Source organism: Kwoniella newhampshirensis, chromosome 13 (assembly GCF_039105145.1).
Source record: "Kwoniella newhampshirensis strain CBS 13917 chromosome 13, whole genome shotgun sequence".
Classification (NCBI taxonomy): domain Eukaryota; kingdom Fungi; phylum Basidiomycota; class Tremellomycetes; order Tremellales; family Cryptococcaceae; genus Kwoniella; species Kwoniella newhampshirensis.
In genome coordinates, this window is record NC_089966.1 from 1,016,921 (window position 1) to 1,042,248 (window position 25,328).

At 50.8% G+C, this 25,328-nt stretch overlaps 8 protein-coding genes across 8 annotated transcripts; 3 read left to right on the forward strand and 5 right to left on the reverse strand.

The window, feature by feature from the left end:
* Positions 1-36: 36 nt before the first annotated feature.
* On the reverse strand, positions 37-2,026 carry IAR55_006323 (uncharacterized protein; the record flags this gene model as incomplete). The annotated part of the gene is made up of 8 exons (XM_066949407.1): positions 37-386; positions 459-505; positions 569-1,115; positions 1,180-1,189; positions 1,255-1,429; positions 1,488-1,520; positions 1,575-1,643; positions 1,698-2,026. The coding sequence occupies 8 exons, from the start codon at positions 2,024-2,026 to the stop codon at positions 37-39; spliced, it is 1,560 nt and encodes a 519-aa protein (XP_066800415.1).
* Positions 2,027-3,231: 1,205 nt separating this feature from the next.
* Positions 3,232-6,176, forward strand: IAR55_006324 (uncharacterized protein; the record flags this gene model as incomplete). The annotated part of the gene is made up of 5 exons (XM_066949408.1): positions 3,232-4,340; positions 4,417-4,506; positions 4,620-4,804; positions 4,878-5,272; positions 5,340-6,176. 5 exons carry the CDS (start codon positions 3,232-3,234, stop codon positions 6,174-6,176), a joined length of 2,616 nt encoding a protein of 871 aa, XP_066800416.1.
* An 814-nt stretch (positions 6,177-6,990) lies between these two features.
* Positions 6,991-9,917, reverse strand: IAR55_006325 (uncharacterized protein; the record flags this gene model as incomplete). Its single annotated transcript, XM_066949409.1, has 9 exons — positions 6,991-7,011; positions 7,152-7,356; positions 7,450-8,168; positions 8,228-8,332; positions 8,383-8,538; positions 8,600-8,752; positions 8,813-9,052; positions 9,111-9,305; positions 9,369-9,917. The coding sequence occupies 9 exons, from the start codon at positions 9,915-9,917 to the stop codon at positions 6,991-6,993; spliced, it is 2,343 nt and encodes a 780-aa protein (XP_066800417.1).
* Positions 9,918-12,145: 2,228 nt separating this feature from the next.
* Positions 12,146-13,845, forward strand: IAR55_006326 (uncharacterized protein; the record flags this gene model as incomplete). The annotated part of the gene is made up of 3 exons (XM_066949410.1): positions 12,146-12,310; positions 12,374-13,585; positions 13,648-13,845. The coding sequence occupies 3 exons, from the start codon at positions 12,146-12,148 to the stop codon at positions 13,843-13,845; spliced, it is 1,575 nt and encodes a 524-aa protein (XP_066800418.1).
* Positions 13,846-14,172: 327 nt separating this feature from the next.
* Positions 14,173-16,818, reverse strand: IAR55_006327 (uncharacterized protein; the record flags this gene model as incomplete). Its single annotated transcript, XM_066949411.1, has 13 exons — positions 14,173-14,329; positions 14,481-14,575; positions 14,655-14,827; positions 14,983-15,228; positions 15,314-15,498; positions 15,576-15,652; positions 15,709-15,786; positions 15,858-15,868; positions 15,952-16,214; positions 16,300-16,314; positions 16,383-16,422; positions 16,491-16,526; positions 16,599-16,818. 13 exons carry the CDS (start codon positions 16,816-16,818, stop codon positions 14,173-14,175), a joined length of 1,596 nt encoding a protein of 531 aa, XP_066800419.1.
* Positions 16,819-17,809: 991 nt separating this feature from the next.
* IAR55_006328 (uncharacterized protein) lies at positions 17,810-19,683 on the reverse strand (the record flags this gene model as incomplete). The annotated part of the gene is made up of 7 exons (XM_066949412.1): positions 17,810-18,264; positions 18,326-18,822; positions 18,939-19,031; positions 19,120-19,335; positions 19,415-19,435; positions 19,505-19,524; positions 19,618-19,683. 7 exons carry the CDS (start codon positions 19,681-19,683, stop codon positions 17,810-17,812), a joined length of 1,368 nt encoding a protein of 455 aa, XP_066800420.1.
* A 340-nt stretch (positions 19,684-20,023) lies between these two features.
* On the reverse strand, positions 20,024-23,047 carry IAR55_006329 (uncharacterized protein; the record flags this gene model as incomplete). Its single annotated transcript, XM_066949413.1, has 13 exons — positions 20,024-20,051; positions 20,110-20,375; positions 20,459-20,673; positions 20,740-20,894; positions 20,952-21,161; positions 21,222-21,309; positions 21,393-21,604; positions 21,682-21,765; positions 21,814-22,014; positions 22,081-22,201; positions 22,267-22,790; positions 22,853-22,869; positions 22,937-23,047. 13 exons carry the CDS (start codon positions 23,045-23,047, stop codon positions 20,024-20,026), a joined length of 2,232 nt encoding a protein of 743 aa, XP_066800421.1.
* Positions 23,048-23,440: 393 nt separating this feature from the next.
* On the forward strand, positions 23,441-24,920 carry IAR55_006330 (uncharacterized protein; the record flags this gene model as incomplete). Its single annotated transcript, XM_066949414.1, has 4 exons — positions 23,441-23,582; positions 23,641-23,851; positions 23,918-24,350; positions 24,426-24,920. 4 exons carry the CDS (start codon positions 23,441-23,443, stop codon positions 24,918-24,920), a joined length of 1,281 nt encoding a protein of 426 aa, XP_066800422.1.
* Between the last annotated feature and the right edge of the window lie 408 nt (positions 24,921-25,328).

Consider the following 25,328-nt stretch of genomic DNA (forward strand, 5'->3'; position numbering starts at 1 on the left):
AACGTGCAAAATCTATACATCTACCTTTCTACCAGTCTACAAGCCTTGGGTCATCCCTTGCTCACCTTCATCGTCCTCCCCTTGAACAATCTCTCCCTCTCTCAACACTTTCCAGCCGATCCGTTCCACTCCTGGAATCTCATATGCGGGCTTCTTCACCCATTCCCATCCATCTTCTTCTACCAATTCCACTTCTTTCCCTTCAGCCAATGGCAGATCTCTAGAAGCGGCTGTGAGGAATTCTGATATGGGCTTCAGGACCCATCTTTGTCGAGATTTGACTTTGTCGAAGTAAGGTCCATCAAACCATCCCAAATGACCTCCTGAACCTGTCACGGCAGCGTAGATGTGTGATGAAGCTTGGAGTTCTTCTACAGGAAGGGCCTCTGAGAACGAAAAAGGTGCACGGCGTCAGCTCTATCCTCGTGAGCCCCGGTCGATATGAGATACGAATTCACCTCCGTCGATCACTGGATCGTCAAAGGCGTTGATGGCGAGTAACGGGCTGTACGATTGTCAAAATCACAACTTTGTAATCATCGTCAGGTTATGAGCAGAATGTACGCACACTTTCACGCCTTGCAGCACGTTCTTTGGACTAGCCCACTCGTAGTACTCCTTCGCCGAAGGGAACGGCCACGCCCCTATACCTCTCGGTCCACCAATCTTGCTGACCATCATATCATCTGCCTTCCTCAATCTCGAACCTATCCCCATATTCTTTCTTTGCCGTTTCAGATCCTCCAGACAATCTCTTACTGGACTGTCCTCAGCTTCGAATATAGCAGGATTCGACTCGTAAGCTCTAAAGAACAGCTTAAGTACGTTCTTGCCCAGTGCCGAAGAGTATATCCGAGCGATCAAGAAATCGTTCTCGAGTCTATGGGACATTGCCGTCAGGTCCCAAGGACATCCGAGGACCGTACCGGAGGATAATAGAGACGATGATCCGACTTCACCAAGATGACGAGTGAGGACGGAAGCGCCGAGGGAGAAGCCTACACCGTGGAGTGGGGATTGGGGATGTCGGTTCTTTACGAAGTGAAGGGCGAGAGCGAGATCCATGGTCGTACCAGCAGAGTAGAGTTGACACGAGGTGACGGGCACTCCGGCGCCTGCGAAAGTCATATTCGTCATGAGTGACCATCTCTCTACTGAAATATGTATCTTGAAACTGACAGCCTCTGAACTGACGAACAGGATAACAGTCAGCTTGGAGACCTTTCAGGTCCGCAACGGTGCTCGAACGCTCACATTGACAACAATACCCCTTCCACCCAAACCACCTTCCGATTTGGGCTTGACGACCCAAGCGAGAACATTTCTCACGTAGCTCTCATGACTTCCGCCCGTCAAACCGTGTGAGATCACAACAGTAGGTGCGTCGGGAGGCAGCTCGTGGTGATTTTCAGGAGTAGCGTCGAGACCACTAGACTGTGAAGTCAGCTTACAAAGTCTATCAAACTCCTATTCACAATGAGGCTCACATTGTACCACCATCGGGGAGACGAAGATAGGTCCTATATTTTGTTGTAAGCTAATGTCTGTTTTCCCTCTTAGAGACTAGAGCTCACCTAACATAGTGCACTTTGTCTACCTGCGTAAAATCACCTGCGACTATATAGAATGTCTGAAGATGACCGCTGTGCAAAGTAGGTATGAGTCTCCGTCTTTTCGTCTGGGTACATCACGCTCACTTTGGTAACCAATGAGCAGGCCTGAATACACCTTTCAAACTCGGAACGTTCTCCCTTATCCAATCTGTCAAGCTCCTCTCTTCCGTTCCTATCTCTTTTCCCGAAGCACTTCCATTCCGTATCCGTAACAGTCCCGGTTGGGTAGGTAAGATCTTGACGATCTGCCTTGCATACGATGCCATACCTATACATCCACCGAGGAAGAACAGGGCCGCGGTGAGCGGGGCGAGGAGGGGCTCGAAGACGTAAAGGAGGGTGGAGGTGAGACTGAACGAGGTGGAATGTTCGTGCTCGCCCAGTTCTTTCTCCTTTGACGATTTCGAAGTCATCTGGGAGAAAGGAAGGGGAAGAGTGTATGATCCGGGTTTACCAGATACTAACTGACCTGCCCTATGTCGTATGTCGAGATAGACAGAGGAGATATCGAGGTCAAGAGTTGAGACTGATGTGATGACGACAGACTCTCCTTTCTCCTTTCTATAACATTACCACGTTTTCAGGGCGAGGTTCACTCCATTGTCAAACATCGTCGTCGGACGTGTCTGAGATGATTCATGACACTTGACAACGATGTAGCAGTCGATTCTCGCCCCGCTGAAACGTGCCCTACTCTCTGCTTGACCACACATGCCTCTGTCACGAATGTCCGAGCTCATCGATCGGTCGTCAAGGGAGAAACAGACTGTGTCGGGCCAGATCTTAACTTACTGATGAAACGAGGCGTCGTGACCGTGCTCCGTTTCAACGTCTCCTCGACTTGTGGACTTGTTCGGCTTGCATTTGTGTCCGAGATCTGCAGCACCTCCTTTGCGGGAGGTTCAGCTCACTGACCAGGCTCGATCATGCTCGCGCCCATGTCTTCGTTGACAACGAACCCAACACCTTTATCCTAATTTACTGATCGTTTTCCTTTGTGTTGTACTTTACCTCATTTTTTCGTCGACTTGCAAAATAACGAGACGGTGTACCCCGTTCCCACGCCGTCTGCTCATAGATCCCCCACTGTCACCAATCATATTAATCCAAGGCTGGTCCACCGTCTCCGCACACTTCACCCTCCTTTGCGCGCCCCCCCTTCCAAGGTGTTGCTCTCAATACTTGTCCACTGAGCCCCTCCGTGTACCCTGCTGGCAGGTACGATAGTTCTTCCTTTGTTATAGACGAACCCATCGCGGCGTGGACTGGCCCTCGCACATTTCGTCGAGTCTTCGTCACCTTCGACACTCCTTTCCCGCGTCCGGTACCCTTCTTTGGCTCCTTTCTTCTGCCCGAAAGCGATTGAACTGGTCTTAGCGACATATATCCGCAGCTCACGTTGGAATACCGGCATGACGAATGCATCAGGATCCCTCGCTGCGAGCTCGTCATAGATCCATCTCGTGTCATAGATCTCTTTTGATTGGGGCCGAAAATCTGTAAGTTCTGACTTATCTGACCATCTGCTCATATTATACTTGCTGATGCCATTGTTATAGACGACGGTGGAAGAATTTCCAAAATGACCTCGGCAGATCCGCAGACGAGCACTCTTACTATGTCGACCTCTCCTTCTCTTTCTGAATTCACCTCGTCGTCCCCTGCTTCCAAGCTCCCTACGAGCGACCACCATAACAGCCTGTCAACTCCCGTCTCGTCGTCGATCGACTCGCACGGACCAGAATCATCGGAGAGTACCGCTTCAGAAGATCGTAATTACTTGAGCGACACTCATAGCTTACCCACTACACCTTACTGGTGTTTCGACGGTCTCGACCGGCACACCCTTCAACAGATGTTACCTCGACCTCCTGCTTCTGCTATTCCCGTCCCTTGCAACCGAGCCGGCCCGGCTCTGGTAGTCGACACCCCTGCATCAGCTATCCCCACCGTTTCGTCTAGCGACTTCGGTACGGTGAACACTTGTGAACTAAGTGGGAATGTCTATCGCTCGGCAACATCCATGACAGCTGTCACTGATTGGTCTCAACCTTCTGCCATCCCATCCTCATTCCTTTCCCCCTCGATGCCGCCTCTCTCTCAAACTTCTCTGGTTTCTCCTGCGATACCCCACAGGTTTGAATCGGCTCAGCATTCTCTCACTGGCTCATCTCCGATGTTACCAGGATTCGACATCGTCAATATCAGTCACCGATCACCGGTCTGGGCTCAAGCTCAAGATATCGTTACTCGGCCAGGCCCCATTCGCACTCGTTCAGCGACCTTCGTTCCAGGTCCCAACAATCGACACCGCTCAGTAACGGTCTCAACCTTTGGCTCTGCTGCTTCTTGTGACGTTGGCACGCAAACGGCAACACCATTATCTGTCCATCCGTATCCTTCTTATCGACCGACCCATCCGCAGACCCCTGTTTCGCAGTCCGCAGCACCCGCTAGGAATCGTTCGGTATCAGACACTATCAACTTACAAACACAGCCCCATCGGGTTTTCCATCCCAGTCCTCCTTCTTCCATCTCACCCGCTATAAAGGTGGATCTCACCCAGCTGCCTCAGGACGAAACATCAACCTCGTATGAGTATGCTCGTGGGAGAACAGGAACAGGCGAAGGTCTCAGGTTCTTCCCTCCAATGGAAAGCAAAGCGCCGAGGTTCAAACCGACCAAGCAACAACTGGAGATCCTCATCAGGACGTACAACCAGAATCAGTGGGTCTTGTGATGTCTTGCTTCGACACGGCTGTGAAGGAGGAACGTGCAACAGCTTACAATGGAAATATTGCAGGAACCCAGATAGTCAAATGAGAGACGCACTGGCAAAACAGTTGGGCCCAGATATCCGTCCGAAGACTCTGCAGATCTGGTTTCAGAACCGGTGAGTCTGAATACGATCAAGATGACTCTTCCCTAATCGCTAATCTTGCCCCTGGCAATATCTCCTGGCAAGAGACAATCGAGCTGACGTGACTACGATCATGTTGGCTACAGAAGATCGAAGGCACGAGCCAAAGAACGACGTGCCGGGTTGCGAGAACCATTGCAGACTCGAGACAGAAGTGGTAGTTCTCATCTCAGTCAGAGAGACAAAAGCTCTAGCGACACTGGAGACAAGCGAGGAGTTGACCGAGAAAAACAAGAAGAAGCGCTGCAGAGTCTTGTCCTTGAGGACGACGGTTCGTATTCCGTCACCACATTCCAACGCTTGCCCGTTGCTCTTCTTACTTGCGCTGACAAGATTTCGTCCAGAGAATCTGGTCCTCCTACCAATCTCAGTGCTTTCCATCGGTAATTGGACTCGCTTCCTCACGCCTGGCAGTGGTACCACCAATCCCGACTTGGGTGCTACCCTTCACATCGCAGACTGTCCATCGGATGAATCCAAGCTGTACCTTTATGTTGTCCACCAAGGTGACCCTTACCGAATTGAGATTCCTCTCTTGCCGGGAGCGATCACGGATATACACGCGGCGAGCAATCCGGCTCTCAACATAGAAGCGGTTGCCATACGGTTTGATCTTGCCCCGAATGCAGCCGAATTTGGACGCTGGTCCGGAGAGCACAACCGGTGGGTAGAGTTCAGGGATTTTACAGGTGGACCAGCCAGTCTTGGTGGCAGATGCGAGCTGACAGGGAGCAGGGATGTGAGTTGTCTGTCTCATTGGTAGACAAGGAGCTGTAGCTGACCACTCCATCTACTTCGACCCTCAGATACTCATTCCCGCTTTCACTCGAGTACAAAGTGTTCTCGCTTCCCCAATTCCTGTCCAGGGCAGCGCTTCATCAGAAAGTACCTTAACACACACCACTTGGCATCCTACTGAAACTCCTGCACTCTCAGCCACACCCTCGATTCGAATACCCGCCCTCGATTTCTCGGCGCCTCAAGTTGTCCCCCGCCCAGTGCACCAACGACAAAGATCAATTTCGCAACCGATGCTAGCGACCTTGAGGTCTGCTACTGTCGCAAACGCTGGCCCTAGCCAGCCTCACATGTTGAATCAATCGGTATTTCGAGTCGTCTCTGAGCCTGTATCCAATCTGACTTCGAACACGACTCGTCATCGTATGCCATCTGCTACATTTCAAAAAGACTCGAATGCCTACGACGCCAGTACAGGAACTTTTGACCATCTTCTCCCGTGGGGATCGATGACAACGCCCACTTGGGAGGATCCCACTTCCTCTGAGATCGGTACAATCACACCCATATGGCATACCGGCATGACCTGGGACAATACAATGGTGTTGTCGGCCATTTCAGGCGAATCTACACTCCAAACGCCCATGACGGGAGCCCAAGGCGACGGTCCTAGGCAGTCATTCTCGTCGGCGTGGGATGGTCAGGGGGCAGCGACTAGCTCGATGGAAGTGGTCGGCGATGAGAATGAGATGTCAAGTAATGTGAGAGAAGGATCGCCTAGTCGAGACCATATTTTACCGTTCGATCTAGATGAAGATGGAGACGGACCGAAGACCAGCGGGAAGGAAGAGATGTTGGTCGAGGGCCGAGAAGAAGGACATTGGGGAACGGAGGAGGGGATATGATCAAGGCTGGGCCTTGGTCAAAATGGGAAAAAACGTATATCTGCTGTAGGATCGGGATGCGAGGATACAATGTCGAGTCAATCACACAGTCAAGGGAGAGCTGATCTCTCATTATAGGATATCATTTTAAGATACAATGGATCTGCATCTGAGTCGGACAACGAGGAAATCGCTCGTACAGCAGAGGACCAGGTCGTAGACCGGACAGACTGCCGAGATAGTTCTGATGGTAGATATATGTAAATTAGCCTCTGGACGTACTTGTTTGCAGGGCGCGGCGCAGATCTGGCTTGTTTTGACTCTGGACCTTCACGAGTAGAATGCGATACGAGGGCCATGGCGTGGGGTCCTCCAAAGATGAAGGGCGAGACTCAAAGGAGGGAAGTCAAAATCTGCGATCTCAGCTTTGACTAGAGCATCCTCCTGACGTCAACATGTCACTCGGTTATGGTGAACGAACCTCCAATTGCACAATCATCAGATCCACCCGCACCTAACGCTCGAGTGTCGTTCAATTTGTGATAAGTTATACTGCACATCACATTGCATCACACCATATGCGATATCCTTCACGAAGAGATATCAGCCTCGTCGTGACAAGATGGAACAACTTCAAATATAGAATAGAGTATAGCCTGAGGATAGGGGTATGAATAACACTGGGGTAAATCGATGAATGTGCGACTGTACGCAACAAGAAACCCCCAAGAAACCCCAAGAAGATTAGAAAACAGCGGAAAATAGATCGTATACTACACAGAAGCGAAATCACATCATATCCGATTCGAAACGGACAAGACACAACAATCCGGAATCATCGACGTTTAGAGAACAACTGTTGAACAGAGAGTCAGTATATCATCCTCAGTGAATTCATCCCCTTTGAAAGACCTCGGCCACAACGACCGCGCTCATAGCTGGACAGGACAACATCTCCCATCCAATAGCCATATGTGAACCCAGACCCGAACCCACCTTGTTGAACAGAGCTAACACCTTGGGCACATTCAATTGCACATATTCCAAATCCAACATCGCTTGATGGTCCTTTTGCTTCTCGAGCAGATCATCGATCTTGAGATCCATCTCCAAGATTGGCTTTTCACGACCTTTGAAATGGAGAGCGATGATGAAAGTTCCAGGAGTCGGGGACGTGATGTTGAAGTAGATATTCATACGCCTGGAAGGGACAAGGCGGGAAAATTGTCAGCGGCGTTTTTTGCTTCGAACCACAGATGAGGGGGACACAATGCAAAGTGGAAACAGAACTCACCGGTTCTCGGGCACATTACTGTCCATGATGATTCCCTCTTTTTCGAACTGACTATGGGTAAATCTATACGGACCTAGTACCGTATTCTTCGCCTGCTTTTTCTCTTTCCCGTTGACAGTGACAACACCTACCCCTCCTCCCGCCCCTTTGTCTTTGCTGCTCGTCAATCTCACGTTTTGCAGATAAGCCTTGTACTGCTCCAGTTGACTCCTCAGATAGTTGTTGTGATCGCAGATCGTCTTGTACACCGATTCCAGACTTCTCGTTTCCAGTACCACCTTTTCTTTGGCATTACCGAGGTGCACCATTTCAGCAGCTACTTCATCTTGCATGATCTTATATCCGTCCTGTCGTTCCACAACGCCGGCCGCATCAAGCTCAGACAACAACGCTTGGACCTTGATGCCTCTCCTGACAAGCAACGGGTCTTTGGACGTAGCGGCCCGTTCTGCCAATGCAGCAAGATCGACCGGCCGTCTGTCCGCTAGTTGAGGCATCGATCTGAGGAGTTGGACAAAGATCGACTTGGCTTCCATGTAGTTGATATCGTTCTGAGTAACGCTGTCCGACATGAGCGCGGTGGACAGGTCCTGGATTGGTGTTTCCCAGCGAGAATATAAAGGAAGTTCGATGGACCGGTTTTCTTTTCGAGGCACTTGAGCTGGAGCAGGACCGAGTTCGTCTAGCAGAATACGAAGGTGATGTCTGTCGTTGGGAGACTGCAGAAAGTACGGCCTACCATCAGTCGTTACATTCCTGCCAGTATTGAGTGACTTACCAGGGTGTCCATATGTTGCATCAACAATGAGTGGGTGTTGTACAGTTCGTTCAAAGTGATGTTGATTTGCAAGTCTTTCTTCGACAGTGCCATGTATTGATCGAGCTGCGACCGGGTCAGACCGGTGACAGCCCTAATGTTGGCAACCGACTCACCTCCAAGCTCTCGTAGAAATCGCCCACTTCGCAAAGAGCGTTCAAGAATTGATTCATTCTGACCTTATTGGTTTCGACGAATGGGTTAAGCGACATCATATACTGCTCTTTGGCATAGCTGGGCTTGTTTGCGAGATTTTGTAGCATCTTAGCAATCTGTACCAAAATCAGGAAGGTTAACGCTTCGTTCATCTAGCACGCCAGATGCAGCACCCACCAAGGTCAAGGTCCGTCGTGGATGCTTGGCAGGTACACCGTCGACCAGCATGTATGCTTGTGGCGTCACGATAGCAGGGTTGATGAAGCGAAGGAAGAAGAATCCTCCGATAAGGGAACATATGCTCGCGTCTGACGCCTCGGGGTACTTCCGCTGCAAGGCATTGGCGATCAGCATTTCAGCATAAATCGCTAAGCCGCCGTCGACACTCACCCTGGTCAGACTCCTGATCTGCTTGCAAATCCATCTGATCCCATACGGCACCGTCTCCATGCTGTCTATGATTGTCGCCAAGAAGGTGTTTGCGATCTCCATGAGCATAGTGAGACGAGGTACGATGATGGCTTGTACGTCGGGATTGGCGGCTGCGACTTCTGGTGGTACACCACGAGGTAGAGAAGGAGGCAGGGTGCCGCTGTCCTCTTCTATCTGCTGGATCATCTGTTCGTACACCTGTCGTAGCTTGAATCTAAGCTAATGCCAAGTATATCGCGAACGCCCGTCCGCTTACCTTCAATGGGTTGATCTCCAAGTTCAGGTCCTTGTGTTCGATCAAGCTGTTGATCCGATCCGCCAATACACTTTTGAGGTAGCTTTGACCCGGTCCTCGTCTTGTGTACGTTGTCATCATCCTTGATACGGGAGTGTTGGCTCGCAGGAGGGATCCGAACTCGTTTGTGGTCTCAAATTGGGCGGACAGAACGCTCTACAGGTTGAAATCAGGTCATCAGTCACAGACAGACCAAGGAACAAAGCAAAAGTGACTCACTTGAAACATTGTCAACAGTAGATGCTCTTCCCTTTGCTCGTATTGATTTCCGTAGAGGGTGAACATGACCGTCTGAAGGAGTGTGTCGATCTCTGACAGACTGACCAGTCTACAAAGACTCGCGACATGTCTCGGTTCGCTCTGAAGCAAGAAGAACAGATTGGCATATTGGCCCATCCTCCTCTCATCCGGCCACAGTCCACTATCCTCATCTATCTCCTCCAGCGTCTCTGCCACTTCTCTTTTCTCATCCGCTGCCATCCTGTTCTGAATCAGGAGCGCTATTCTCGAATCGAGATATCGCACATCTCGTTCCAGGACAAAGTTCTTCTTGGACTGAGATGAGATCCTCGATTTCAGATCCCTTAATCGCTTCTGAGCGCGAGCCAGATCATCCTCCAGTTCGACATCTTGTTCCGCCGCCAGCGAATACATCGCATTGACAGAATATCGGTTCGTCATTCTGTTCGTCATGCGACGAGAGTGGGTTGATCCGGGTGGAGAGGGGAGGGATGGCCCAGCAGAGGCAGTCATGGTCATGGTCGTCATTGTGTTTTCTATAGTCAAGTGATGGCTGTTGGCAGATCAATAACGGACGGGGATCGATATTGATGTCGTCGCGTAGACAGATGGGCGCGTCTCCTTAAGAGAGCTGATGATGAGATGGATGTCGTAATGGAAAGGGGCGTAGGGGCTGTTCCAACGCAAAACGCCACGAAGACGTTGAACCAGCACGGACTGTTGACAGAAATAGACAAGCGGTATGGTGATGTGTGGATCGTGTGTGTTCCCTAACGATGCGAGTGTTCTGTCGCGGAGACGACGGAAAGGCGTTGGAGAACAAAGGAGGAACACGAGTGAGCCAAGTCTGTGGTTGATCTTGATCTTCGTCGGTCAACGCTCTGGCAGGGCAGTCAAGCTGCAAGTTGTCGGTGAACTGAGGCTGACTGTCGTTGGACCCCGGTTGTGACTCGCGCGGAGAGAAGGAAGGGAGAGATGAGCAGGAGTGAGGATGGTCAGCTTTCCGACCGAGTTGATCTGTGGAAGACACTGCGACTGTAATGGCTTTAACCTTTTCAAATGAACCTTAAAAACGAATCAACAAATAAATCAAGTCAGTGAATTGTTTCCGAGGGGTTACAGATCCAGTCCGATTACGAAATACTGAACAAAAAGGGAACGGCCTTTTGTCTGATCCGGTCAGGGTCCCTAGATGAGCTGAAATGTATACACCATTCTCTGTATGGTTAGCAAGAGAGATAGATCCATTACAACAACCCGACGACTATTGGAACACAGCACAAGTCAGGTTTGCTGGATCCCGCATAATGAGAGAGGCGGGACTACTGCCAGGAAGACGGGGTCGAACGGTTGACGCCATGCATACATATAGTACGACGTCGTCCGAACAGGGAAGAGAACGATGTCCAATTCCTGAGCCCATGATCGCACGCCTAATTGTGATGAGGATGATGCTGTTCCCTTCCATCACAAACAGTCATTATTTCTTGCCGGACCTAGAGGAGTGACGGCCAGAATCATCAGCAAGTATACAACTTGTGGATACAACCAACGGGCCGCCTGTCACCTACTTTTTGATACCGGCACCACCCATGGGTCCCTTTTGTCCGGCTGCATGGTACAACACAGTCAGCCCAACGCTCTCATCCAGGACCAGAGTTTCAATCGTCGGAGCTACACTGACCCTTCGCGGCAAGAGCCTTCAGCTCGGCGGCCTCCTTCTTCTGTCGCTCCTTGAAAGCGAGATCGTCCTCGTCGCTGCGGGTTTAGGGATAGATCAACAAAGGTTGAGACCAGAAAAGACGGTACAACCCGCTTACAGTTCTTTCTTCTCCTTCTTGGGGGCCTTGAGAGGCTTAGCTGTGGAGCGAGAGACATGTGATCAGTCTCCAGGCCCTCAAGGAGCAGCCGTCCAAGAGGGTACGTATGTGGACGACCCTGTCGTCATCGCCGGGGGACTCATCGTTGCAATCTCGCAACACCACGAGTCCGTGTGTAACCCCAACAACGGGATCTGATTGAGATATACAAGGATTGACCGACTGACCTTTGCCACCTGCATGACAAGGCGATTGTGCATCAGGATTGGTCTTTCTTACTGTTCACCACTCGGGACTCACCTTGTCTGCCACCCATCTTTGATGTAGTTTAGATGATTCAAAGGGAGTTGTATGACTAGCAGTCTCAGTCAGACGATCTCTTTCCACTGTTTATGAGGAAAAACACGAGACGAGGCAAAGCTGGCGGGGGCCTGGGATCAGCATGCAGCTCTCCCACGGTGAAGACTGTGTCATTCAGTCTCCCACGGTGGCGACCATCTCATTTCGCTTCCCGGTAGGTTCTGCCAAGAGAGTGGAGGCGGCAATGGAAAGAAACACCAAAGAAAACATCTGACGTGGTTTGTGATTTTAACCTCATGACTTCCCCCACCCGTCATTAGGTCACGAGGCGAGGCATGGCATGACATTGCGATCGGAAGCAAAAGCTCGTCCTCTGAATCCCGACCGAAAGCGAACTAGTGTGAGGTTCTCCGTTCGCGGGGTCTGGAGAGGAAAGACTCAGAGGGTGGGGCGAGAAGAGTGTTTTGTGGGGGTCCTGACCTGGCAAGGTTATATAGCTGGACCGGAGGAGGTAGAAGAATGTCTTTTCCAACTCCCTCGGACGACTCCAACTCGAAATCACCTGCAGAGACACCGTTACCGCCAATCACAACATCTTCCAAATCTATTGAAAAACAACCGTATCGACAATTCATCATGCTCGGTCTCCTTCCCGCAGCGGTGCTCGGCCTAGCGTTCATGCTGGGCGCTCCAGCCCAGTCTACCGCTTCGTCTGCTACCGCAGCGGTCCCCACCGGCGCACCGATCTCTGGAGATTATACGGGACTTCTTCGGCCCAGAGTCCACTTCACCCCTCCACAGGTGAGTGCGGCATGATCATTTCCCCAATGTCTGATTGGCGTGCTGATGCTTGTCTCTGCCAAGGGGTTCATGAACGATCCAAACGGTCTGCATCTTGACCCTTACGGTACCTGGCATCTGTACTACCAGTACAACCCGACCGATGTCGTCGCAGGAAATCAACATTGGGGCCACGCTACTTCCCCTGATCTATATCACTGGACCAACCAGCCCATTGCACTGTTCCCTCCCAATGCGACTGCCGGCGTCTTCTCTGGTTCTGCCGTTCTCGATTCAGACAATACCTCTGGCTTCTTCCCTAATCAGACCGACGGTGTCGTTGCCATCTATACCCTCAATACGCCCACCAACCAGGTCCAAGAAATCGCCTATTCCACCGATGGGGGTTACACCTTCACGCCTTACGCTGGAAACCCGGTGATTGACATTGGGTCAAACCAGTTCCGTGATCCAAAGGTGATACGATATGGAGATCATTGGGCAATGGTGATTTCATACGCCTCAGAATGGGTCATTGGAATTTACACTTCTCCAGATCTCAAAGAATGGACTCACGCTTCCAACATTTCCCACATCGGCCTCCTCGGGATACAATACGAATGTCCGAACCTCGTCTCTGTCCCTTTTGCTGACAACTCTTCAGACTCAGCTTGGGTCTTGACCGTATCTATCAACCCCGGTGCTCCATTGGGTGGCTCTATCACCCAGTATTACCCTGGAGAGTTCAACGGTACACATTTCGAGCCTTTCGATCGAGCTGCGAGGTTGAGCAATTTTGGCAAGGACGACTATGCGGGTCAGTTCTTTTACGATGAGCCGGTCAGCATCGGCTGGGCAAGCAATTGGCAATACACCAATCAGGTGCCTACAGCCTCGGAAGGATGGAGGAGTGCTATGACCTTGCCCAGGAGGAATTACCTGAAGGACACAGGTCTGGCAGGATACGAACTAGTTCAAGAGATTTACGATCTCAGTCCCGTCTTGGGCAACAACTCCATTGTTGTTCCTTCAACAAACCTGGCCAACGCTTCTCAATCCGTGACACTGTCGAACCCCACCGCGATATATTTCGATGCCAACATTACCATCCCAACAAATGCTACCATCGATGACAATGCCTCATTCAACTTTACAATCTCGACCAACAGCAGTGGTGAGAGTGTGAAGGGTGGATACTTCTTCGGTGGAACCCCCGCGAACACTATTTGGCTCGATAGAGGAAAGACGAACGGTTTCGACAATCCCTTGTTCACCGACAAGTTCTCGGCTGCTCAGGTGAGTGTCACATCCTCATGTACTCTTTTCTATTGAAAGGATTCTGATGATCGTTACAACAGCTCAAACATGCTACGAGGATACAAGGTGTTGTGGACCGAAGCTTGGTCGAGGTTTACGTGGATGGCGGTGCGGTGGTTGGGACCATGGTTGTCTACCCCTCAGAACCTTTGAGTACATTTGCCTTTGTGACGAATGGACTGCCAGAGGGCTCTGAGATCCAGTTCGCTGCTTGGGAGCTGGTCGATACGTGGGCTTAGGGATGACTCAGGGGAAGAAGTGGAAAAGGACATTCCAAATTATATAAGAACCCTACGCAGTCATCACAACATTTCATAGCATAGCATGGCAACAGCGTCGTAACACAACAAACAAAAGCATACGATAACATCGCAGCTTGCAAGATTAATGTAGCCCTTACAAAGCAGACATGCATTCCATCCCACAATCTTCTGTGACTACCGCACCGAGATACCAACCCACTACGAAAGGTCGTTCAAGTTCAAAGACGATTTACAAGTTACCAGCTGTTCATCCCATCTTATCTCCTTCCTGCTCCTTCCTGAACATTCAAACAGAAAGACATACTAAACGCTATCCCTACTACGCACCGCCCTGATCCTCTCATCGACCGTGTCTCCCTTCTTATCCAGATCATCAGCCTCGGTTTCAGCCTCTTCGCGCTCTCTCTGTTCGGCTTCGGCAGCGAAATATTTCTCTTCTGCGATCCTGATGTTTTTGGGTCTACAGAAGGTTGATGGGTCATATCAGCATTGTCGCCGATACTGATACTGGCACTTCTAGTGACCAAGGTCAAGTGAGGGGGAGTTGCAAACGAGAGTAGACGGCTGGGAGCAGAGAGATAAACAAAAAGGGGGATGGGAACATAAGTTACCTGATGTATTTGACTTCGATCAATCGCAATCCACAAGTCATGAGAATGACCAACACCCAAAGTGCGATCTGGACCTGCCAACCATGTTTGTAGTGCTACACCAAGAGATCAGCACGAGACAAATCGGTTCGATTACTGTATGATGCGGATTATGTGTCCGGTGTCCTGACTTACCGGCGCTTGAACCGCTGGCCAGATGAGAGGTCCGGACCATGCTCCGCAGGCGTAGTAGAATGCGATGGCGAAACCGAGTGTGAAGGCCCTTTGTTCGGCGTCAAAGGGGTTCACGTCGGACAGCCAGGCCCAGACACAGGGAGCTGTGGCGAGAGACAGGTAACAGATGAAGTCTGCAGCAACAACGGCGATCATCACCCAATCAGCCTCTGAACTGAATGTTCTCCAAGGCGGCGGGGCGGCGGGGCGGCGGGGCGAATGGAATGACCGGGGAGAAAGGATGGGGTAGGCCGAAAGTTTCGGTCCAAGGTAAAGCCGCCCCACTCACAACTAAAGTATTTGGCGTTGTCCGACACATTCCAGATACTCATGATGATACCGGGTATGATCCCAATAACAGCTTGGACGATGATCGGGATCCATCTTGTCTGATAATAATCGGACAGGAAACCGACGATCCAAATCATGGTGATGGTGATTCCACCGCCTCCGATCGGGATCGCGTTGATCTGAGCGACGGTCCATCGTTTCGTACCGTCGTCGTTGACCAGACTCTTGAGCCAGAGGTTGAAGTCTGACAACAGGCAGGAAACCATTAGCCCAATGTCACCTTCTCAGATTTTTGGGCAAAGCCTTTTTCTTTTTATGGGTAGACTGACATTGATAAGAAGCTTGAGCTAAGACACTAGCCACGTAAAGGATGACGAAGAAGTAGAACAGTGGACCAGAGAGGGCTTTCTTGACCGATCGGAGGTTGAATTTCTTGCTATCTGCTCTTCGGAATTTGGCCGCTCGATCCAAGGCGACTTCGACGTGTTTCGGTCGGAGCCAGAATGCGAGAGGGCTAAGGCCAAGCAAGGTACAAGGCATCAGCACTTATCGCATTGTCGAGAGAAGCCGAGTACGCGAGGCCAGACTCACTTCGGGTTCGAGGGGAAATCAGGGATCAAGAAGACGCCGGCGAGACTGACGACAAGGGTGATGATTCCGTCGATGATCTGCGCGCTCGTATTAGCTCATGTAGATGTTCGAGACACGAAGTGAGGACACCCACAAACATCCATCTCCAACCTGAGATGTTGTGCAGACCGTCCATGTTCTTGTAAATTGCGGCTTGGAGAGCGCCGGCAAGCTACATTTTCGATGTGTCAGTGTCAGCCAGACCTGTCGTGTGTCCACCCTCGAATCTGTGCTGTATCTCACCATATTTCCAACTGAGAAGAACGCAAGGAGGCATCCAGTCAGCACGGGTCCACTTTTGGGAGTATAATTTTGGCACACGACGAGCGACACGCACTCGATTGACAACTGTGATAGAAGCCGATACGCAACGCCAACTCTCGAGGAGTGTACCACGACATGAGAAGCATGATAGCTCCAGGATAACACGAAGCCTCGAACGCTCCGGTGAAAGCGCGGATCACGTAGACCTGCTTGTAGGTGGTGACCTTGTACGTGGCGATGGTCAAGATACCCCAACATGCTTCCAGGGCAGGTAGCCAGTACGAGGGTCGGACTCGGGTGATGACGATCTGAGATGGGATGAGGAAGATTGCGTAACTGCAGGAGGGGGAGGAAATGTCAGATCGACTCGAAGACCTCAAGATCTCGTTGAGACGACAGGACAGTGGATTCTCAGACATACCCAACGTTGAACCAGCTGAAGAGAAGATCGTCAGCTGATGTACGAAAGACGAAGCCAACTTCAAGAGCAGATTTTCCACTCACGTAGTGAAGTAGTTGTACTCGTTGCCCCTCAAGTCGAGCTCTGCAAGCGGTAACCATCAATTTGTACAACCGTTGTGGAGGACCGACACTGCACACAACGCGACTCACCTTCTTTCATTCCAGAGACATACGCTGCCGAAATGTCTACGACACAGCCAAAACAAGTAAGCATCTCTCCATCGCCCGCACCGATCATCCTTGTTACAATCCACTCACTCTGTTGATCAAGATATTTCACGACTTGAGAGACACAGACGAAAAGCAGCAAGACCGCATCCAGTCTCGCCACGAACCATCTCTCCCTCTTGGTCTTCTTCTCGATGACCGCACCGGTCTGGGGATCGACATACATCGAGGGATCGATCACTGCCACGTCTTCTGGGCCGGCTTTGTCGATCACGTTTCTGGGTTTGAAACCCAACATCGTGGAAACCATCGTGAGGGTCTGCAGCCAGTCCGACCGAAGAGAATCCAAAGATCGACGATACTTTCCTGTGTCTCCTCCAAAAAGTGATGGAGATTTCCGTGATAGTGGTGGAAACACCTTCGTGTACGTATGGGGGGGAATAAAGCTCATCGGACTCCTGCTCATTCCTTCTTATACGGTCCCACGCACCCGACGGACTGCCCCACTGCCCCACTTCCCATGACCGTTATCACAGAGTACTCTCGGGCTACTCGGCAACCTACATCGGTTAGTTGCATCAAGCTTATGAAGGGTTTGGTCACCGGCTTTGAACGACGATGCACACAATACGCGCCTTTTGAGGGGTACAACGCAAAGCTCGAACTGTTCAGCGCTCGAATCTACATGCATGCGACATCCAAGCAGCGCGGACAACGGGGAGCTTGCCTGGATCGACCAAACCGTCGACGTCGAGAGAATAGTAGGGGCGGGGGAGGGCGAAAAGGGGATCTCAGCTTATCGTAACCGAAACAACACTAACGGTCATCACCGAGATCCAGTCTTCGTGGGAGAGCCCATTGGACTAAGTTACCACTATCTCTTCCGCCCCTGTGGCTTCGACACGGATGCGATGTCACGCTGTATGTAGTCCGTATGACATGAACGCAGCGGAGGGGGAATTTTCGTGAACCCGTACAATGCAGATCCGCAATTCCCCTCGAATCAGATCCCATGCGACCACTACTGCTGGCTTGTGAGACACAAAAACACGCATCAGAGGGATAGGTAATCGGGTATAACGATGCAAGGTCCCGTTCGAGTTGCGGGGAATGACATGGACAGTATCGAAAACAAAGTCTCAGTCATTTTCGACACTTGTAAGGTTCGTGCGACTGCGACTGACACAGACGGTATCATCCATCTTCAAGTTGATGTGATACTTGGCGTGTCCGCATGATATGCCATACTCGAGTATTTGCGTTTGCATCGTGTCCCTTCACTTCCCCCGCCTTCTTCCTGCTCAATCGTCCGCATCCAGGACCATATCACTATGATCCGACTTTGCTAAAGATCTCGATCTCGTCCTCCCTCTCACAGGACTCTCCGTTCTCATCCGCGGACTATTGCCCCGTCTCTCCACATCCGCACTCCTGCTCCGTTCCTTGGTCCTTATTGGACTTTTGCTCCTACTCCTTTCTCTCTCTTGACGCTTGAACCGAATGCCAACAGAATCTCGGCTCTGCGCTTGACCCCCGGCTCGATCATGTTGCCATCTGTCCATGTCCTTGTCCAGCCTCTCTCGATCGGATCTAGGACGAGCTTCTGCCGCCCCTCGCTCCCACCGATCCCCCGTGTTACCCCGAGGAGGACCTCGACCTCTTGGTCGAGCGTCTGGACCTCTGGAATCAAAGTTTCGCGGCAGGCTAGAACGGGAAGCGATTGATTCGGGATCAAGATAACGCATTGCACCTCGTCCTGATGATCAAACCAGTCCATCAGTCCGATGACAACAAGAAGTAATCCGATGGCGACTCACCCTTATAGACGACCCCACCAGCAGCTTGTATCCTCAATCTCTCCGCTTCCAGATCCTTCTTCATTTGAGCGAGCTTCTCCAATCGTTCTACCTCCAATCGTTCTTTCTCTTCTCGCTCCAATCTCGCATCCAATTCCTGCTCAGTCTCTTCTCTAGGGTTCTTATCCTTCTTCTGCCCTCTTCCTTTTCTATCCTTTTCCTTTCTCAGCCTCTTCTTCTCTTTCCGCCTCCTCCTCTCCCTTGACCAGGTATCGTCAGACTCAACATCATCGTCCTCGCTCTTCCTCCTGGACTTGCTCCTCTTTAGTGGGGAAGGTGATCGACTGGCCGAAGAGATAGATGGCGACCGTACTTTTTTCGGGGGTGGGGCTTTTCGTAATTCCAATTCGCCACAATGGGAGATGATGACAGGGGTGAGAGGTCGATCTTTACCATCTGTGGGGAGTTGTCCGATCTTCTCGATGTGTTCCATGCCAAAGATGACTCGACCGAACACGCTGCGGAAAGACAAGCAAATGAGCAGTGTGAACAGAGTGGCTTCGCCCATTGCATGGGCACAGACCAAGGTACATGGGAAGAGCCACGGCTGGACGGTATAAGAGGATACACCTACACATGTTTGCCGGTGAGGTGGGAAGCAGGCGCAAGGGTAATGAACCATTGACTCCCATTTGTATCCGGACCTCTGTTGGCCATGACCAGCAGTCTTGGAATCAAAACTATCAGCGACCCCCACGTCAAATATCTCCAAACAGGAGACAGTGTATCCCGTTCGGTGAACAAAACTGACTCACCCCTTCCTGTCCACCTCTGTACCTTCACCTTCCAGCCGCTCATCTGCGAATACCCCTCCGTAGATACTTTCACCTCCAGCTCCTGTCCGCTTCGTAAAATCGCCTCCTTGGATCATGAACCCGTCGATCACCCGGTGCACGATCGACGATTTGTAATGCAGGGGGATGGTTGAGGTCGGTGAGATGCCTTTTTCGCCAGTGCATAGCGCTCGGAAGCTGTAGATCGACCAACGAGGTCAGTATTTCCTCGACATGAGGATAGATGTCGGGATAGAGATAATGACTAAGAACGCACTTTTCAGCGGTCTTTGGCACGCTATCGTAACGACAGATGAGAGAACATCAGCCACGACTCTCTAAATTTGGAGGGATCAAACCAACTCACACATCATCGTACAACTCGAACTATTGAATCACCGACAACGTCATGTCAACTTCCTCTTCGTGCGATTGCTTGAGCAGGCGGAGACAGAAGAGAAGGATCGAGCCAAAACTCACCACGACTCGTCCAAGTGGCTTGTCACCCAATGTGAAATCGAAGAACACTCTCGGATTAGGTGCCATCGTACCGCGATCGAACTCCTCAGACAGGTCGGGAGAGGTGATACGATCGGTTGCAGTGTCGAGATGTGATGTGAACAGGGAGGAGCTGAAGGAATGATTTTCAAAGTGAAGCTACGAGATGAACAGTCATGTTCCGATTTCGTGGCGCGACTTGGAGTTCTCTTTCCGAGTGGCATCTTTGGTAGCTCTTTTTTGTTTCTGTTCTCGCTCGACATACCAGACACCACAGAGCGGGAATACAGTACGAGTACTCGAGTACTATGCATCAGTCGACTACTCCCAACCTTTCCTCATGATCACCCAATCTTCCTCGGATCTGTCGATCAGGTCCGCCCATTCCTCACAAATCTCGGATGAACATGTCCCAGCTAGAAGACTATCGTCAGCTGGATCCAAGCCCCGTGCATACTACCCCGGTACACTCACTCGATATCCCAAGCTTCTATTGGCATATTGCCAGGACCCAAAACATCCATGTAAGACCCACCGTCTCCCAACAAGCTATCTGATACAGTATCATTCTCGGATCCTGAGAACATGTTCAGCGTCACATCGCCAGATGTGCTGGCCGATGCTGATCCATAGGTTTGATCTTGATTTTGCAAAACCGGTCGATTTTGAACAGCTCGACGCTGGAGATCTCGAACTATATCTTCGATGTTTTCTATATCTGAAGGAGGATCCTCGATCACCTAGAAATTCCACCAATGAGCTTAGCGTTTGTTGTCATGTCACCTCTTTGTTGTCGCCCCAATCAACAGATAGGCAGATTCACCTTGATCATCTCCGTCACTAAGCGATATCCTTTGCCCGCAAGCACCCTGTGAAACTTCTTCCCCTCGTAACCGACCTTCTCGAACGCTTCTTGGGATTTGACCATATTTTTCCGCACATCTGATCGTGATTGTTCGTCGAGAAGAGCATGCAGGAAAAGGACTAGCAGAGAGGACAGGTGGTGGATATAGGGATAGGCAGCGTTTCGGACTAGCACTGAGTAGTGAGATCAGTAAAATGTGCTGGGAACATCGAATCTACTCGCACCTGGTTATCACTCACATCGACTGACTTTCGCACATATTTGGTGCCGATGAGATTGTATGATCTGACGGGCTGCGGAGACTACAGTGATTTGTGATTCGAGATAACGAGCATCTCGATAACTTCGAAGTAGGAATGGTCGATGCAGGCGGAGAAACCTGTGGAGATATGCGCTAATCCAAGAAGTCGTTAATTTGGCGGAAAGATTGCAAGCAAGGATAGTCACTCACCTGTTGAGCAGATAAAATGCATCGGATTCAATAGGTGACGGATCGCAAGTCGTTCTCATCGTCAAGAAATGGTGATATGACTCCCGCAAGGCTTGACTTTGCGCCAAGATGGTCTCGTACGACAGATCTTCCGTTCGTTGAACCAGTAAGACGACAATACGCCAGAACCTAGCGACCTGGTTCATATGATATTCCCAGATGAATTGGGTCCTAACACGACGATTAGTACAATGATGCTTCCGATCAAAAATATGCCGAGGTAGAATGTACTTTTCCCAGGCATCTCGGGACCGGACAGGGTTGTCAGATAGCAACGTTTCTTCTGGATAGTTTTCGGGTTCCGGCGTCGAGAAGGAACCTGATAGGATTGAGACCGGCACAGGCCAGCCTTAGTATCTATACATCTCAAATGGCGACTCGTTGCCCACAGATGGGACTCACCCTCAGGAAAGCAAAATAGTGCAGTTGGAGAAGAGTCGTTTGGACCTGCACCCATACAAACTGCTGACGTGTCTAGAAAGAGGACCGTGTGGAAGGCTCTGGACGCCATCTGTAAGCTGTACATAGGTCGACTCGTCGGCAGAGCGGGATCTTGCAATCTGAACACGGCTTGGAGGGAAGTGACAACATGTAGCTGGAGTTGTTTGGCGATCCTATATAACTCGAAAAGATCCGGTGAGCATTCGCCTTTGCTAACTTACTGTATCGAAGCAGGATATCAGTCACTCACCCTACGGCGATGTCAAAATGCATACTGCGCGTCCAGTCACCATGCGAGCCGTTTCGTACCGTACTGTAGTATGGACCTTGACAGCTGACGGCAACGAGGTTCAGTGAAGGCCTTGAGCACAGTGATGCTCACTTGATCTCCAGCGTGGCTACTATTAGAAGAGTCTGCAGGACCCGAAATTGAGGATGTATCAACCATTGAGCACAGGTAAGAGCGGTCTCCACAGCTTCGAAGGCGTCGCTTGCCATTTGCTCGAGAAGGGGAGGAACGAGGCCAAGACTACTGCGCGGCTCGGACACAGGTCTTTCGTCCAGAAGAAGATACATTGTTACCCTAGCGGTAATGTCAAGCGCGTGAAAGAATACCGACTGAATGGAGAAAAGAAGTGGACAATCTCACCACAAGACGCTGGCCAGCTGCGCTATCCATGCCGGATCGGTGGACATCTGCATTCCTAACGACCGCAAGGCTTCGAACTGTGCAAGCTCTGTTCTGAAGACACCTTCGTGCACGATCAACCCTAGCAGAGTAACGATTGCCATAAGTATGATCACTTCTTGGTGCTCGTCAGGTCTGGGTACATACGGAGTATTTGAACCTCTGTGAAGTAGATATCAACGAGACACTCGATCTGCTCTTTCGTCGGCAAAGTATCACACAAGTGCTTCATATCTCGTTCCCATTTGGGTGTCCGCCTAACGTTTGAGGTGGACACGATATTCGGCCAGATCTCGTCGTTCCCCTTGGTTGATTTGGCTGCTTGGTGGAGTTGCGCTGAATCGTGATGGGCGTCCTCATCCAGTCCTGAACTTTCGGCGATGCGCTCTACATCTCCAAATATCTTTTCCTGTAGAGCTGCTCGGACATTGCGGTTGTCAGAATGAACAAGGGGAACAGGTCCCTTGCTGGAAGGGGAACCTGATCTCGAAGCCGACGACGAGGTCGGGGCAAGATGCGAGTGAGTTGCACGTCCCAGCTGTGCTACTTGACTACCAGGTGATGGATCAAGTGGTAAGACGCCTGGCTCGAACAGACATGTCTCACTTTCGCCTCGTGTAGCACAAGGTGAACAAGGCTGGATCTTGTCGCACTTCGTTTTTCGTCGTTGACTATGGGTCAGATGCGTCCATCAGTATAGTACACCCGCCCTTCAATGTGGGCCATAACGCACCACGCCAAACATGTCAGCTGTGTGCAGATGTATAGTTAGCTGATTGAAGGACTGTGTCCGAAGCTTCAACCTCGTTGCACGTACTTTGGCCCGATGACGTCTGATCTTCTTCTTTGTCGAAGTAAACTCTTCGTCGGTATCGGAGTGAGAGCTCTCCGCTCTCCTGTGAGTCAGGTGGGTGTCACCCTCGGACATATCAAAGGCCAGCACACCCTGAGTGTGCTGACTGTGAAGTGACGATCGATCTGTACAAGAAGGACGTTCTTCCCACTCTCCTACTCTGTTTGACGTGGGCTTGCATCGACAGACACTGCCATTGTATGCATAAAAAGTGACCGACTTCGGATGAAAGAGATTAGAAATCAGCTTGGTAATCAATTTCCTCTCTAGGTAATTCTGGTTCTCTCACCCGCGGCTGAAAGACCGGATGAGAAGGATCCACACCGGGGTGGCAGTTGATCATTATTGCGAAAAGGTGTATATATATGACTTTTAGTTATCGGTTCAGTTGAAAGACTGATCCTCCCTGGAACGCAGCAAATCTGTGAAAGAGCACAAGTCAAGAGATCCTGGCATCGCAAACGCACAATGTCCAACGAGAATCAGACATCAGAGCCTCGACAATCCTCAACGAATCGGGATGTAGAGAAACAGACGGTTCCGGCGCCACCCACCTTCCCGGAAGGTAGTCTGCAGGGATGGCTCACTGTCGTCGGTGCTTGGCTAGTCAGTGAGTCACATATAGACTGACCTAAGTCACTCGGGTGAAACAAGCTCATGTACTACAGTCTTCGTGTCTTTCGGCTATACCAACGCCTTTGGAGTCTTTCAAGCTTACTACGCTGGCGGTTACCCCGAGGAGAGCGCGATGAATATCTCATGGATCGGGTCCATCCAGCTGTTCCTTCAATATATCCTTGGTGCTCTCGTGGGTCCTCTCTACGAGAAAGGGTATTTTCACCACTTGATGGTTTCAGGAAGCGTCCTGTACATTGTTTGGTAGGTCATGTCGACTTCAGCTGGCCTTGCCGCTGTGTGTCTGAGGCTCATGTCGTCCCGCAACAGTATATTCATGACCTCACTGGCCACGAGATTCTGGCAGACGATCCTCGCTCAAGGTATAGGTATCGGTATCGGTATCGGTGGCGTCTATCTTCCCGCACTGTCCGTTGCCACTCATTACTTTCAACATCGGAGAGCGTTGGCGCTCGGCATCGTCGTCACCGGTTCTTCTATCGGCGGGATATGTCTCCCTATCATGCTCAACAACCTCATCGCCAAACACGGATTCAAACTCGCCGTACAATATACCGGCTACCTCCTCATGGGCTGTCTGATTGTCGCGAACTGTTTGATGAGGACCCGACTGCCACCCAAACATGTCTCGGCGCTCAAGCCGTCTCCGAAAGACATGTTTTCCAGCGTCCCATACTGCTTCCTCGTCGCTGGTCTGTTTTTGTGTGCTTGGGGTATCTTCTTCCCCTTCTACTATGTCCAGGTATGTCTTCCGTACCCAGCTGACCATATCTCGAATCACAAAACCAGATGCTGACTCACTGACCTTGCCCTTCAGGATCTGGGCAACGCCCGCGGTATTTCGCCAAACATCACCTTTTATTCACTCGCTTTCATGAATGCCGGTTCAGTCTTTGGTCGAATCACACCCAACTTCCTAGCAGACAACAGCGGTTGTCTCAACCTACTCACGATCATGTCGACCGTTGCCGGCATCATGTCTTTCGCATTCTTTGGCGCTACCAACGCCGCCGGACTGATCATCGTTGGCATACTGTACGGGTTCTTCTCGGGAGCGTTCATCTCGTTGATGGCACCGGCGCTCATTTCTTTCGCCAGGGATTTTCACGAGATAGGACTGAGAACTGGGATGGGATTGTTGGTCATGTCCTTTGCGGTATTGACGGGCACACCCATCACTGGTGCTCTTCTCGACAAATACGGCTTCTACGCTCCAATCACATGGTCTGGGGTGACCATTTTGAGTGGTTGTGTTTGTTTCGCCATCTCGACCGTTCTGAGAAGGCGTGAAAAGAGTACTTGGAAGGTGTAGAAGGAGATCCAGGACAGGACACGACTCTACCTTCTACAAACTTCTGTTCTCCACCATACTTAGATAAGCATACACCACAGTTTCGACAAACATAGTATCGAAATGCATCGTCCATCTCCCCATCAACCGACAGTGTATCGTCGGCCTATCATTCGATTGTACGACTGACGCGGCACAGAGTAGTCCGTACTTCAAGAGATCGTTGAAACCCTTGAAGCCTCTTTGCCACTTCTACGCTTTCTATACAAATTCCGTTACGCTGACTCTCTCGTTGACTCCACTATACAAACACTCGTATATGAGATCGAGCGAACACCCTCCTAGAGCGTTTTTCTTTTCCCTTTCTATCGGATGTCTGCTTACTGGCCTTTCAAAGATCCCGCGTCCAGAACAGTTTTATTCCACAAT